The sequence below is a fragment of the Hemiscyllium ocellatum genome, chromosome 25 (assembly GCF_020745735.1).
Source record: "Hemiscyllium ocellatum isolate sHemOce1 chromosome 25, sHemOce1.pat.X.cur, whole genome shotgun sequence".
NCBI lineage: Eukaryota > Metazoa > Chordata > Chondrichthyes > Orectolobiformes > Hemiscylliidae > Hemiscyllium > Hemiscyllium ocellatum.
This window is the reverse complement of record NC_083425.1, coordinates 36,847,776-36,863,623: the sequence shown is the minus strand read 5'-3', so window position 1 is coordinate 36,863,623 and position 15,848 is coordinate 36,847,776. Positions and strand designations below refer to the sequence as shown.

At 41.3% G+C, this 15,848-nt stretch overlaps 1 protein-coding gene across 1 annotated transcript in view; it reads right to left on the bottom strand.

Moving 5' to 3' along the window:
• Positions 1-4,731: 4,731 nt before the first annotated feature.
• The window catches only part of zgc:171844 (uncharacterized protein LOC100151763 homolog), a 73,276-nt gene continuing 62,159 nt past the window's right edge, over positions 4,732-15,848 (bottom strand). The window contains exon 6 of the mRNA XM_060844574.1: positions 4,732-4,850. Within this exon, the coding sequence (XP_060700557.1) occupies positions 4,732-4,850 (119 nt within the window). The remainder of the gene's footprint in view (positions 4,851-15,848) is intronic.

The following is a 15,848-nucleotide window of genomic DNA, read 5'->3' as shown; positions in this document are numbered from 1 at the left end:
CACCTTGAATTACACTCAATATAAGAGAAGAATGCAGTTTGTAGCTGCATGAATCAACAATAAAAGATACAATGGCGATATCTTGTGCAATTGGGAGGAAATGAGGGGTAGAATGTACATCAATCAAAATTAATTTACCAATGGAAAAAGTATAAATATAGAAAATAAAACACTTTTTTTAACAGTTTGATAAAGTACAACATGACAGAGACCCCACCTCCCCCCAAAAAAACTGAGCAATAGTGCACGGATCATAATACAAAAATGCATGAAGTATCATGTCATTAAGTCATTAATTAATCTACAACTTGCATGAAAGATAAATTTTGTTTATTGTTATGCACCTTGGGTATTGGACTGAATGGAATACGTTCAAAAGCACAAGACTGGGTAATCAGACATGGTACATGTTCCACGTCAGATACCGACGTGAAGCCAAAACGTTGTAAAAGTAAGTGGCAACCCATTCAGTGAAGTATCTATCCCTCATTGTAGCTATTCATAATAGATTAAATCTTTTGTGTACTTTTTCATGGCAAATTATTGAATTGTTTAGATTAGACTTACAGTGTGGAAACAGGCCCTTCGGCCCAACAAGCCCACACCGACCCGCCGAAACGCAACCCACCCAGACCCCTACAATTACCCCTTACCTAACACTACGGGCAATTTAGCTTGACCAATTCACCTGACCCGCACATCTTTGTGACTGTGGGAGGAAACCGGAGCACCCGGAGGAAACCCACACAGACACGGGGAGAACGTGCAAACTCCACACAGTCAGTCGCCTGAGTCGGGAATTGAACCCGGGTCTACAGGCGCTGTGAGGCAGCAGTGCTAACCACTGTGCCACCGTGCCGCCCACAGAATTGTTATTGGTTTTGCATCAAGCAATGAAACATGTTATAATAAAAATTAGTTGTTTCAATTTTGAAGTCTGTTGGTAATTCCACAGTGTGACATTAGAGTTGAGAGTGTGGTGCTGGAAAAGCAAAGAAGATCAGGCAGCATCCAAGGAGCAGAAGTGTCGACATTCGGGCAAAAGCCCATCATGAGGATCATTCCTGAGGTAGGGCTTTTGCCCAAAACAGCGACTCTCCTGCTCCTTGCCTGGTGCCTGATCTGCTGTGCTTTTCCAGCACCACACTCTCGACTCTAATTTCCAGCATCTGCAGTCATTATTTTCACCTAGTCTGAGATATGAGTTTGTTCTTCATCTGCCCTTCTTATTTAACATAAAGTAATTTACCCGATTATGTATCACACAAATTATTCAGGATCAGGGATTGGGAGAGGGTTTGGAATGTCAAAAATTTGCGGTGTGATACATGTTAGTGCACAATTATCTGGCTTATCAAATTAAACTAATAACCCAACAAAACCGTGGTTTTAATACTTAAGGAAAAGAAGCCATTCCCTTAGAACATAGTGTTGGATAATCACTGTTTGCAAAGATCATGCATCACCAGAATTACCAACATTCATCTCAGAGTTGGTTATGAACCTCTTGCTCAGAGATCACCTACTGAGGTGTGAGCAGATGGAGTAACTAAATTGTTCTTCAAAACAACCAGCACACTCGCATTGAGCCAATATCTTTCTGCTGCGCCCACACTGAAGAGACTATTTACCAACCTCAAAACCATAAAATGTTTTAAATTTGCATTGAGTAGTTTGGATTTGGAATGTTCTGCCTGATAAAACCGAGGTCAGATTCTAATTAAAGGACACAATATCTCAATAAGTAAATGGTAAGCACTCAACCATATTTATAGTTGCTAATTGCTTTTTAATTTACATTGCTTTTCAGTGTACTTTATTGGGCAGTACAACCGAAACAGATGTATTAAAATATAGCAATGGAAGTGGAGATGACATGGTCTTGAAACATTGGTGAACACTCTGCATTTCGATCGCTTTGCTCAATAGCTTTCAGTTTGCTCTGTTGCTGTAATCTGAATTAAACACAAATATTCCCAAGTGACTCTTAAAAGGAAAATAAGCAGAGATTCTCCAAAGGTATGTATTCACCACTCACCCTGTTGACCCTCTATTTACCTATTATTTTAATGTAATGAAGCTATTTAAAAGTTTGTTAAGAATGTCCATGTGAGGTGCATGGAAAAATGTGAGAGACTAATAGGAGATGCCAAATTCTTTTAACCATCCTGGTGATGTTCATCAAAATCATGTGCAAACATGAGCAGGAACAAACACTGTGTGTATGCAACTTATGAATGGTATATACAGAACCTAATTTGACGCAGGTATAAAGACTATTTACACCAAGGTATGTAATAGCAATTACATCCAAGGTCTAAAAGGCTTGGATTTTCACGTACTGGAATGGGGGCATCAGAGTGGTACACCTTCTTGTCACTTGGACCCAGCTATAATCATGCTATATTTTTCCTAGGATGGAGGTCATTAGATATGCTATGAGACCACAGCATCTAAAAAGCAGGAGGGCACTTAAAGGGGTCAGAAGAATACAGAAAAAGAAATTCATTATCAATTTCAACCAAGTACAAAGTCTAAGAAGGTAGGTGATTGGAGCCCAACAGGAAAGACAAGGCCATTAGTAAACCCTCTCCCAGTAACTTACAATTGTTACTGTGACTACACTAGGTATTGCCCCCTACCCTTCTTCTGAGGGTAACATGGATTGTTAATTGGTTAGGAGATAGGAACTATGTAGCAAAGTTAAATAAAGTATACTTTGATTGACAGATTGGGTCAAATGGTGTTCACCACGGGTCTGTATCAGAGCCTTTGCTTTTCAGCAGTTACATCAAATTAGAAAATTCTATATTTAAATTTGGAGAGCATGGAGACACAGTAAGTTGTGTGGATGGGAGTAGTAAGTTTCAAAGGGACATAAATAAAGCAAGAATGCAGGGAAATTGTGACAGACAGACTTAACATTGGGAAATACATTAGGAACTATGAAGGAAAAAAGGGATTTGGTCCCTAGGTAGATACATCAGTAAAGGTTAATCTACACACATAAAGAAAAATCATATAAAGTTGAAAGGAATGCTGGTGCTCTTCTGTAAGGGTTTGAAATATGAAATGGAGTAAATTATGTTTCTGTTGGAGCCATGGCCATCTGTAGTACTTTGTATAGTTTTGCAAACCCATACCACAGGAAAGGTCGACTGGGTTATAAGAGATTGACTAGAATGGTGACAAGTTTTAAAGGGTTAGAATGTGTAGACAGATTGCATAAGAGTTGCTTTTATCTCTTGGATTCTAGAAGGTTGAGTGATGTAGTTGAGTTGTTTGAATGGTAAGTGATGGAGTAAATACTCTTGTGAAAGAATCCAAACAAGAGGAACCAACATTAACAATGGCTCTTGGTCATTTAGGAGTGAAATCAGGATTGTGTCACACAAACAGCAAAGAATTTTAAAACTTTCTCAACAAAATTTTGTGGATGCTGGGTCATCTGAAATTACCAAGACAGACTGACAGATTTTTATTAAATAGAACTAGAGGGCATTTTTCAGGGTGAATAGAGAAAGATATAAAAGGAACCTAAGGGGCATCTTTTTCACACAGCGGGTTGTGCATGTATGGAATGAGCTGCCAGAGGAAGTGATGGAGGCTAGTACAATTATAGTATTTAAAAGGCATTTGGAGGGTATGAGAGAGATATGAGCCGAGTGCCGGCAAATGTGACTAGATAAGATTAGGATATCTGGTCGGCATGGACAGGTTGTACCGAACAGTCTGTCTCCACGCTGCACATCTCTACGATTCAATGACTCTGAGTCTCAAGGGGTAGGGAATAAATGGAAAATGGAGTTGAGATAAAGATCAGCCATAACCTAATTGAATAACAGGATGGTGTACTCCTGTTCCTAGGTCACTGACTGTGAATTCCATAAATACATTACATTGCTACATGAATAAAGAGACCTTGGAGTGCAGATTCATAGCTCCTTGAAAGTAGAGTCGTAGGTAGATAGGATAGAGAAGGAGGTGTTTGGTATGCTTTCCTTTATTGGTCAGAGTATTGAGTACAGGAGTTGGGAGGTCATGTTGCAGCTGTACAGGACAATGGTTAGGCCACTTCTGGAATATTGTGTGCAATTCTCGTATTCCTATTGGAAGGATGTTGTGAAACGGGTTCAGAAAAGATTTATAAGAATGTTACCAGGGTTGGAGGATTTGAGCTATTGGGAGAGGTTTAATAGGCTGGTCTATTTTCCCTGGAGTGTCAGAGGCTGAGGAGTGACCTTATAGAGGTTTATAAAATCATGAGGAGCATAGTTAGGGTAGACAGACAAGGTTTTTTCCCTGGGGTGGGGGAGTCCAAAACTTGAGGGCATAGGTTTAGGGTGAGACGGGATATTAAGAGACCTGAGGGGCAATTTTTTCATGCAGAGGGTGGTATGTGTATGGAATGAGCTGCCAGAGGAAGTGGTGGAGACTAGTACAATTGCAACATTTAAAGGCATCTGGATGGATATATGAATAGGAAGGGTTTGGAGGGATATGGGCCGGGCAGTGGCAAGTGGGTCTAGATTGGGTTGGGATATCTGGTTGGCATGGACGAATTGGACATCTGTACATCTCTATGACTGTATGACTTGAGTAGAATGTAGCTTTACACAAATATCTTTAATTCACCTGTTGCAGAATAAGCTATCACTGAAATATTTTTATCCCAAGAACACAGCTGCAGAGATCCAAAATATTCAGGTTTTTCTTAAAACCTTTTGACTTTTACATGATGGAGCAGGTGAATCCACAGCATTCCTTCAGCAGGGTCAGCCCAGTCTTCGCCACAAAAGGTGCTGATGTCTGCTGTGCTCTCGATGTCATCTTCCTTTCCTTTATAGCATCTGTGATGAGACAACAACAACATTAGTGAGCTGTTGAAACACAGCATTGTAGAGCAATGTTCATACACACTGAATTACCTTGTCCTTTTCACGCAAACATATAATGGCGTCTGTTCCAAATAGTCAGAGAAAAGTTCGAATTAAGTCCAAGCTGCAAGTATAAGTAACATTTCAACGACTGAAAACCAGCTGTCCAAAAACCAGACAGTTTTCTCCCAGGTGCCTTTCAATAGACAATAGACAATAGGTGCAGGAGTAGGCCATTCAGCCCTTCGAGCCTGCACTGCCATTCAATATGATCATGGCTGATCATTCCTAATCAGTATCCGCTCCCTGCCTTATCTCCATAACCCTTGATTCCACTTTCCTAAAGCAAAGTGAACAGAAGAAGGAAGACACTGTTCTGAGCCTGCTTCCAGAAAACAAAATTATTGAATTCATTTCATAGAATTCCTACAGTGTGGAAACAGTCCTGAAGAAGGGCCCAAAACGTCAATTTTCCTGCTCCTTTGATGCTGCCTGACCTGCTGCGCTTTTCCAGCAACACATTTTTAAGCTCTATTTGGCCCACCAAGTCCACTTTGACCCTCCAAACAGCCACCACTCAGACCCATTCCCCCACCTGATTACTGTACTCTACATTTTCTCTGACAATGCACCTAACCTAGGCATCCCTGAACACTATGGACAATTTAGCATGACCAATTCACGTAGCTTACACATCTTTTGATTATGGGAGTAAACTGGAGCACCCAGAGGAAGTCCCTGCAGACACAAGGAGAATGTGCAAATTTCACACAGACAGTGTCCCTGGCGCTGTGAGGCAGCAGTGCTAACCACTGTGCCACATTGGGATTTGTGTACCCTCAGGACCAGCTCTGTCTCCCTCTGGCCATCTCCATTCTCTAGCCACAAAGCTACCTTTTCCATCAGCAAGAATATTCCAATAATAACATTTCTAGCTGCTTTCGAGGGAAGAAGATCTGAAGTCAGCCATTGCTCTCTGTCTCTGTTACTGCAGTTTTTAGATCAGAGTTTCCAGCATTTGCAGTCCTCACTTTTGCCTATCTCTGTTACTGCTGTCCAATTGAAGCACTCTATACTTGTAAGAATCACTCCTTTGTTAGATAAGTCAATTTTTAAAAATTTGTACAACCAAAACTTATAAATGTTCAATGTTTCAGCAGATAATGGTTTTGTAGTATTACTGTGATTACCTTTACTGGCACCTTGTGGTTTCTGTCACCTTTCCCAATGTGTGTTTCAGTGTTTTATGAAGATGTTTCATTTTTTGCATTTTTGTACTTAACGCATTGGGGGTACTGATACATTAGAAAAGATTAGAGAAACACCCAAACTGTTTCTTTTAGAAAGGGTCTCTTAAAGGAGAACAAAATATATTTTAAAAGATAGTTCTGCGTAGTCACATGCCTTAACTTAATAGCTTGAACTCATTAACTGGAAGGTACATGCATAGACTTATAACTGTCAGGAATTAAGAATGATTTGGACGTTGTCTGCAGTTCAGTTGGGATTAAGCCTGTTGACAGAGAGAAGTTACTTAGCTACCTCTGCTGTTCTGAGCAAACCCTTGTGGAAAGTGCAGTGTGAAATTTGCAAAACTCAGCTTGCTGTTCTGTTGAAAAGACATTTAGTTCTTAACAATTCCTGAACAAATTGCATTTACAAAGGTCGCAGTGACAACAGCCTGTAGTTCATAGAATCCCTCCAGCGTGGAAACAGGCCATTTGGCCCAACAGCTCCACACTAACCCTCCAAAGAGTATCCCATCCAGACCCATTCCCCTATCCTATTATTCTACATTTCCCCTGACAAATGCACCTAACCTACAATTCTTAAACATTACGGGCAATTTAGCATGGTCAATTCCCTTAACCTGCATCTTTGGACTGGTGGAGAAAACCTATGCAAATTCAGGGAGAATGTGCAAACTCCACGCAGACAGTCACCCGAGGCTGGGATCAAACCCAGACCCCTGGTGCTGTGAGGCAGCAGTGCTAATCACTGAGCCACCGTGCCATATTTAGTCATATCTGTCTCAGCGTGCTAAGTTGCTGATTGAAAGCCATCTTGAATATTTCATACCTTATCCTTTCCCCATCAATAATTATTCCCATTCATAATTATTAGCCAAAATGTTATATTCAAAATTAATCTCTGCATAAGAGGTTATTTTCTCTGGTTAATTGGGGTGTGTGTGTGTGTTGTGGGTGTGTTATTTAGATGTGTAATTATTTATACTTCCCTATTTGAAATGATGCATTCATCAGCTTTACATCTTTGTCATGTTTTTCAAAATAAAACAGTAATTTTGGTCTTTATTAAAGAAACCTGATTGACGGTTCTTTTATTCTAACCCTAAGTATATAATTGAGTATGTCAGTAACTAGATAAAGCACTTAAGCTTCTGTTGTGACCAGTGGAGTGGTAGGTCTAGAGACAGGCAAAACACAACTCCAACTTTGGTTGTAACAGAAGTACGTACTGTTTCAGATAGTTTACTAATCCCACTTTTTCTATTTTTGTCTAAATCTTGTCTAATGATTGGGGTATAGGATACCATCATAGAGCCTTTAAAGAAGAGGCTTTGTTTTAGCTAACAAGTTGGTATACTGCATGATAGCAATAAGTACAACTTGGAAAACCACTCAGCATAATTACTTGGACTCTTAAGAGCTGTACACACCATATTTTCTCCCTATGAAAACTCATGTAGAGGTCACTGTCTTGACCCACAGGCTATGTGTGATATCAACAGAATAGGAGAGCTCAATGTAACATGAATATTAATTCCTTTAATATTATTTCCTTATACAACAGTTATGAGGGCCTGTGACACTCTGCCATCCTGTGAACTACAAACTAATTTTCTTTTATCATATTAATCAAAGAAAGCCATTGGAGAGGAGTTGGTTCCACAATCTGTGAAAATTCCAAATCCAGCACAGTTTTGGTCATGACGGCACTAGATTTGGGCCAGTGTATAACTTTCCAATCAAAAACAAACACTGAAAGGTTTCACAAGTTACCTCTTCTCTAATCTGAAGGATGTTTTCTCAAGTCAAACTTGGCTCATAAAGTCCAAAAGAATAAAATGGAAAGTATTACAAAATTTCATTTAGATTAGGTCTCAGATGTCTGTCAGAAATGCCAGGTTATTAATAATATGAACTTAAAATCCAAGGGTCTCAATACTGACAACTGAGGAACTCCACTACAAGCTTTCCTCCAGCCTGAAAAATATCCATTGACCATTATACTCTCTTTCCTATCACTCAGGCAATTTTGTTACCATAGTGATTGTAATAGGGTCAGCCAGGTAGACTTCATACTTTGGATCAGAGAATGCTGGAAGGGCTTTTGCCCGAAACATCGATTTCGCTGCACTTTGGATGCTGCCTGAACTGCTGTGCTCTTCCAGCACCACTGATCCAGAATCTGGTTTCCAGCATCTGCAGTCATTGTTTTTACCAGGTAGACCTCATAGACTGGGGCTGTTAATCTGGTACTATCAGGAAGCCCTGGCTGACAGATAAGAACAGGAGCCTCAGGGGTTCGGCCCAAACATGACACTAATTGTTAAAGTTCACTTGATAATGTAACTTTTAAAAAAGGTTTTGTGATTTACATATGAAAGAACTAAAACCAACATGGTCATTCTAACAGATGAGATTAGCAAACAATCCAGGTATTTTTCAATATATAATTTCAGTTACATCACACTGTAAACTTTTGCTATAAATTCTCTGTCTTACAAACTTATCCTCCACAACCACTATGGAAAATAAAGAGCATGAATGCATGGGAAGGGTTAAAGCATGACGACCACTGGCAATCTGTTGCAAGGGGTCTGCGGAATGCTACACTAGTCAAAAGGTCAAAGGCAGGATGGGATTAGAATAGTGGAATGCTCTTACACCAATTAGCAGGGTAAGGTTGAGGCTGAAAGGTCACTCTGGTGGGATGAAATAACACAGTGAGTAAAGTCAGCCTCGCCTACAAAATATCACCATGGCAGGTTTGGAACAGGTTGTAATAATAAATGTTTGAGATCCTTGACAATAAATATCTAATTAGTAGTTAATAGAGTCAGCCTGCTTGAGACCCTTGACAGTAAAATATCTAATCATGATGTTAGAATAGCATTAAGTAGAATGTAGGAAAAAATATAGTGATACAACTAAAAAGATAATGGGAACTAACATCACTGGTTTATTGTGTAGCTGGAGTGAGGTAATGTTGATTAACACAGTTGGACATGCTGATAAGCTAACAAAAATATGATATATAAAAATATAGAGAACCACGGACCCTGAGGTTCGTGGGCATTCAAGCATCTGCTTTCTGAATGTCTGGTTTTTATTTGCAAATAAAAGACCTACTCCTTGAAGAACTCTCCGCGTCTCCTGGGGATTCTCTACATTTTCTCCACGACACTACCTGACGAAGGAGCAGCACTCTGAAAGGTCATGCTTCCAATTAAACCTGTTGGACTATATTCTGGTGCTGTGTGATTTTTAACTTTGTACACCCTAGTCCAACGCTGGCATCTCCAAACCATTATTTGAGAAGTTTGACTCACTCAATCCTACCTTCAAAGACTGGACCCAGGATGTGGAAAGAATACATAACCTTTTCCAGGCAAAAGACATTGGAGCAGATGAAAAGCAACACGCAATCCTGAAGCTCATGGACCTACAGCTTTTTCAATAATGCAGGTAGTGGAATGTCATTTATAAATAAAACACCTCTTTTGGGATGCTGAAAGTACTATTGGTGAACTCGATTGCAGGCTGAGAAAACTGGCCAACTGAAGAGTTTGTGAGGAATTGGATCAGCTCAGTCAGACAGGTATGCAAACCAGTTACTTGGATTGATTATATTGAATAGGTGCTAATGAGACACTGGAACGGAGTTATTAAGCCAGGAAGTTTGCAGCATTCACTGTCAAAAGTGAACCAAACGAGAGACAGAGAGATATACAAGTCATTCACCTTGATTGACTATTGAATTGACTATTGAATGGGTTGTTGGTGATGCAATGCTACAAGGTTTCGGGTGGAACAATAGGTCTGAGTTTCAATAGAATTTTAAGACAGCTCAGCTCCAAAGGTCAGCTCAATCCATAAGGGAAAGTATAATATGCAACACTGTCTTTTGTTATACCCTTCATGAGGAAGAAACTCAATGTAAATTATGCTAATTACATTGTTACATCAAAGTACTGCTAAGCCACTGCACTTGGAAATGACCCAGATAACTGGTTAAAGCAGGAAGACCGCTTTGATTCTAGTTCTACCTGCTCTGACCAGGATAGTATACACTTTTTAACATCTTGCGCTCCCAAAGCAGAATTGGTGTGTGGGCATAGATATTTAAGAACTGGGAGGTTACTTGACATGTTAGAGGAAAGACTGGTTTTGTAAAGTTGCGTATGTGTCTGTCTTCTGTTTCAATGATAATAAATCAAGCCTCATGGTAGACCATATCTTATTATTCATGTAAAATGAATCCCACAAAGTAAACAAGTAGATGAGACCTTACCAAAACGAAGCTTACAGTTATTAGGAGCCTATCTTCCCCTGAGGCACCAGATACTAAAAGCTGTCAGGGATTGATGAATTTAGTTAAAGAATATCACACAACACCAAGCCTCCTCTAATTCTAAGTCACTACCGTTTTTACTCGGCAGTTCAAGAACCAGGGGGATCTTTGTTGGGACTTTTGAGGTTAAGACGACTGGCAGAGGCATGTGACTTTCATTTAACCCTCAACGAGATGCTGAGAGACTGTTTGGTATGTGGGATTAATGATGCAACCAGACAAAAGTGCCTACTAGCTGCAGCAAAGCTGAAGCAGGAAACATAATGGATTTAATATTGGAAATGCAGCAAGTGGAGCATATGAGTTACAGGGTATTCCAATGGAAATGGACACCTTTGTCAGTCTGACTGGCCTGAGGGACACCACATGAGTGAAGGCAATTGTACAGCCTCACTCAGGACATATCCTGAACAGACAGACTCTAGGTCAGCCCACAACAAAACCCTAGAACAAAACCAAGCCTCGATCAAATGGTTAAAATTTTCTTCCGAGTCCAGGCCAGCAAGCCATTGTAGTTGCTGCCAGTATGCAGACTCAAAGCAGCAAAAGATTCCTAGTAAGTTTAGTGTGAGAACTCATAGGGCAGTATTCAAGAAAAGTGTAAAATGTAGAAAGTCCACCTACATCTGGTTTGCAACAGGTAAATTGCCTTGCAATATCCAATTCAGAACCAATCAAAATGAACATCTGGTTAAATGATCGCCGGTTTGAATGGAGGTTGATACTGGCATGGCCTTTTCACTGATTGTAGAACCAGTCTTTAACAAAATTCAGTCTGGACACTAGCCCTTAGGTTTGTAAAAGACTAATACCTGGGAACCTTTACAGATTAAGGGTACAACTTTGGTTTTGGCTTTTTATGGGAAGCAGCTCATTCACTGATGATGTGACCATAATTAGTTACCACTGTGAAAGGCTCAGGCCCAAGCCAGATGGGGCAGAATGGGTTGAGAAAGATTCAACTTGATTGGTCCAACTTTTATCAATTAAAAATTGGCAGTCTAAGTGAAGTCCTAATTAAAAAGAGTCGTAGAGGTGTACAGCATGGAAACAGACCCTTTGGCCCAACCTGTCCATGCCAACCAGATAGCCCAACCCAATCTAGTCCCTCCTGCCACCACCCGGTCCATATCCCTCCAAACCCTTCCTATTCATATACCCATCCAAATGCCTCTTAAATGGTGCAATTGTACCAGTCTCTACCACTTCCTCTGGCAGCTCATTCCATACACGTAGCACCCTCTGCGTGAAAAGGTTGGCCCTTAGGTCACTTTTATTTCTTTCCCCTCTCACCCTAAACCTATGCACTCTAGTTCTGGATTCCCTGACCCCAGGGAAAACACTTTGCTTATTTACCCTATCCATGCCCCTCATAATTTTGTAAACCTCGATATGGTCACCCCTCACCTGGTATGACAGGTTGGCACAACATCGAGGCCGAAGGGCCTGTACTGCGCTGTAATGTTCTCTGTTCAGCCTCCGAAGCTCCAGGGAAAACAGCCCCAGCCTATTCAGCCTCTCCCTATAGCTCAAATCCTCCAACCCTGGCAACATCCTCGTAAATCTTTTCTGAACCTCTTCAAGTTTCACAACAGCTTTTCGATAGGAAGGAGACCAGAATCACATGCAATATTCCAACAGTGGCCTAACCAATGTCCTGTATAGCTGCAACATGACCTCCCAGCTCATGTACACAATACTCTGACCAATAAAAGAAAGGATACAAATGCCTTCTTCACTATTCTATCTACCTGCAACTCCACTTTCAATGAGCAATGAATCTGAACTCCAAGGTCTCTTTGTTCAGCAACACTCCCTAGAACCTTACCATTAAGTGTCTAAGTCCTGCTAAGATTTGCTTTCCCAAAATGCAGCACCTCGCATTTGTCTGAATTAAACTCCATCTGCCATTTCTCAGCCCATTGGCACGTCTGGTCCAGATCCTGTTGTAATTTGAGGTAACCCTCTTCGCTGTCCACTACACCTCGATTTTTCAGGAAGGTCTCGGAGCTATCAAAGGAGCAAAGGCTACCTTGCATGTTGACCAGGAAGCATTCCCATGATTCTGAAAGGGCCACCCAGTGCCATTTACTTTACGGGGAATAGTAAAGCCAGAAATCAGAAGGCAAGAAAGTGAAGGAAAAATCAAACCAGTCCAGTTTGCAAAATGAGCAGCACCCAGTCGAACCAATTGTGAAACCCAATGTGTCGGTTCACCTTTGTGGGATCTTACACAAATGGTAAATTGCTTTTTGTAGCTGGATAAATACCCAATCCTTCACATAGAGGAGTTACACATAAAGCTGGCGGGGGGGGGGGGGGCTGTCCTTCACAAAACTGAACATGAGACACACATACTTGCAACTGCAGCTGGAAACAGCTTTACTGAATATCAAACTGCCTAGGACCAACCCTCATGCAACAACAGGGATAGTTCTAACAGAGTCGCAAATGGGGAGAAGACTCTGCACCAGGTTAAATCTGATCTTCCCGGACCTGGAGGGGCAGATGAAATGGAACGCCATTGCTTGACACAAGGCTCCAATAAGCATTCTGTTTACTTCTGGGAGCAAAATTTGGTGTAGGAACTATGGGAATGGCACTGCATAGGTAAGTGGCATGGTCAACGTGAGGTCAGGTATAAAGGTCATGTAGATGTTTAAGAATCCTGAACAGGCACGTGGATCAGATGAAAGCTGCAAACTTGCAAACACTGTGGGAACACAATGTGCCTGACTCCTCGACAGTCTCTCTGACTGCTCAGGAACTTGTGAATTCTCCCACTCCATCAAGCGTTGAAGTTAATTTGGAATCTGAGATGGACATGACAGATATTGCAGCCTTGACGCTGTTGCTACCCCAACAGGAGAATGAATTTGTTCCGAGATGCTTCGGGCACAAGAGGCAAGGTACTGTGGGATACATGGCGCCGTTGGACAAACCTGACCTGGTGCTAAAATGCTCCAGGAGGAGTTACAAAAAAAAAGCCTATGTCCTCAGACTCTGTGGGGGGAAGGATGTAGTGATTGTAACAAGGTCAGCAAGGTGCACCTTGTGAGTTCCCTAATTGGGGCTGTTCATCTGGTCCAATCAGGGACCCCTGTCTCACAGATATAAACAGGAGTGCATTATTTCCTCGTCCAATCCTATTTTGATTTAGTCCCTGCCCTCCCCTTCACTGTTTGATCACACAGCATTGCCATTTTTGATGTGAAGGGCACTGCTTGGCACTGGCCACGCGGGTGTTTTCCTATCTTCCTGGTGGTGGAAATTGAATAAATATTCGTGCACTTTATGTCTCTCACTGTGTCTCACAGCTGCACACACACACCATAGGTGCTGGGGTTTAAAAAAAAACCATGAGACTAAAAATAATAAGCACTACCGCAGTTAGGCGGTAGTGTGGGGGTTAATAATAAAAAAAAAGAGAGAAAAAAAAAATAAATGGGAGTTTTGGGGTTAAAAATAATAAGCACTACCGCAGTTAGGCGGTAGTGTGGGGGTTTATTTTTTTTTTGTCTTTTTTTTAAAAAATTAACAGGAGTGTTTGACGTGAAGGGCACTGCTTGTCACAAAAAAAAATAAACAGGAGTGCATTATTTCCTCGTCCAATCCTATTTTGATTTAGTCCCTGCCCTCCCCTTCACTGTTTGATCACACAGCATTGCCATTTTTGATGTGAAGGGCACTGCTTGGCACTGGCCACGCGGGTGTTTTCCTATCTTCCTGGTGGTGGAAATTGAATAAATATTCGTGCACTTTGTGTCTCTCACTGTCTCACACCTGCACACACACAACATGGGTGCTGGGGAAAAAAATAAGCAAAAAAAAATAAACAGGAGTGCATTATTTCCTCGTCCAATCCTGTTTTGATTTAGTCCCTGCCCTCCCCTTCACTATTTGATCACGCAGCATTGCCCTTTGATGTGAAGGGCACTGCTTGGCACTGGCCACCTGGGTGTTTTCCTATCTTCCTGGTGGTGGAAATTGAATAGAGATTCGTGCACATTGTATCTCTCACACCTGCATACACACACCATGGATGCTGGGGAAAAAAAATAAGCACTACTGCAGTTAGGCGGTAGTGTGGGGGTTAATTTAAAAAAGGCAAAAAGGAGTGTAAGGGCAGTGCTTGTTACTAGCCACTTGGGTGTTTCCTTTCGAGAGCTGGATCTGTGTGTGTGTGTGTGTGCGCGCGTGCGCGCAAGGACTCTCCTCCTTGAAGGGGTCTGAAAAAATTCAACAAGAGTGCATTATTTCCTCGTCTAATCCTGTTTTGATTTAACCCCTGCCCTCCCCTTCACTGTGTGATCACGCCACATTGCCCTTTGATGTGAAGGGCACTGCTTGGTACAGGCCACTCGGGTGTTTTCCTATTTTTCTGGTGGTGGAAATTGTATAAAGATTCATGCACCTTGTGTCTTTCACTGTGCCTCACACCTGCACACACACACACCATGGGTGCTGGGGAAAAAATAAGCAGTACCACAGTCAGGCAGGAGCGTGGGGGTAATTAAGCAAAAAAAAATAAACAGGAGTAAAAAAAATTTTTAAAAATAAGCAGGAGTGTCAGATGTTCTGTTCACTCTGAAAGCTGGCTCTGAGTAAGCTGGACTGGGTCATAGAGTCATACAGCACAGAAATAAACCCTTCATTCCAATTCGTCCATACTGACCAGATATCCTACATTTATGTAGTCCCATATGCCAGCATTTCGCCTACATCACTCTAAACCCTTCCTATTTGTGTACCCATCTAGATGCTTTTTAAATGTTGTAATTATACCAGCCTCCACCACTTCCTCTGGCAGCTCATTCCTTACACACAACACCTACTGCATAGAAATGTTGCCACTTTGGTCCCATTTATACTTTTCCACTGTCACCTTAAACCTATGCTGTCTACCTGGGGAAAGACCTTGGCTATTCACCATCTTCATGACCCTCATGATTTTATAAATCTCTATAAGGTCAGCCCTTAGCTTCCGACAATCCAGTGTATATCAGTGTCAAAGACTTTGGGGAAAGGGTAACTTAGTGACAGATTACCAGCCTCTGTGGAGTTATTTCAGCTACCACATCATATTGTCCCTGATATTCTAAAACTTTCCTCACTAATCTGTCCTGTGGTACTCTATCAAACATCTTTTGAAACTCCATGTCATATCAACATTCTTCCCTTCATCAGTCCTCTCAGTTGCCTCTTCAAAAATCTCCAGAAAACTAGTTAGATGCGATATTCCCAGAACAATCCCAAAACTCTTCCAAATCAATCTACATTAATTCTATCCTGAATAATTGATTCTAGAGGTTTCACCACTACAAAAGCTAAACTAACTGTTCTGTAATTGCTGGGCCTACATTACAACCATTT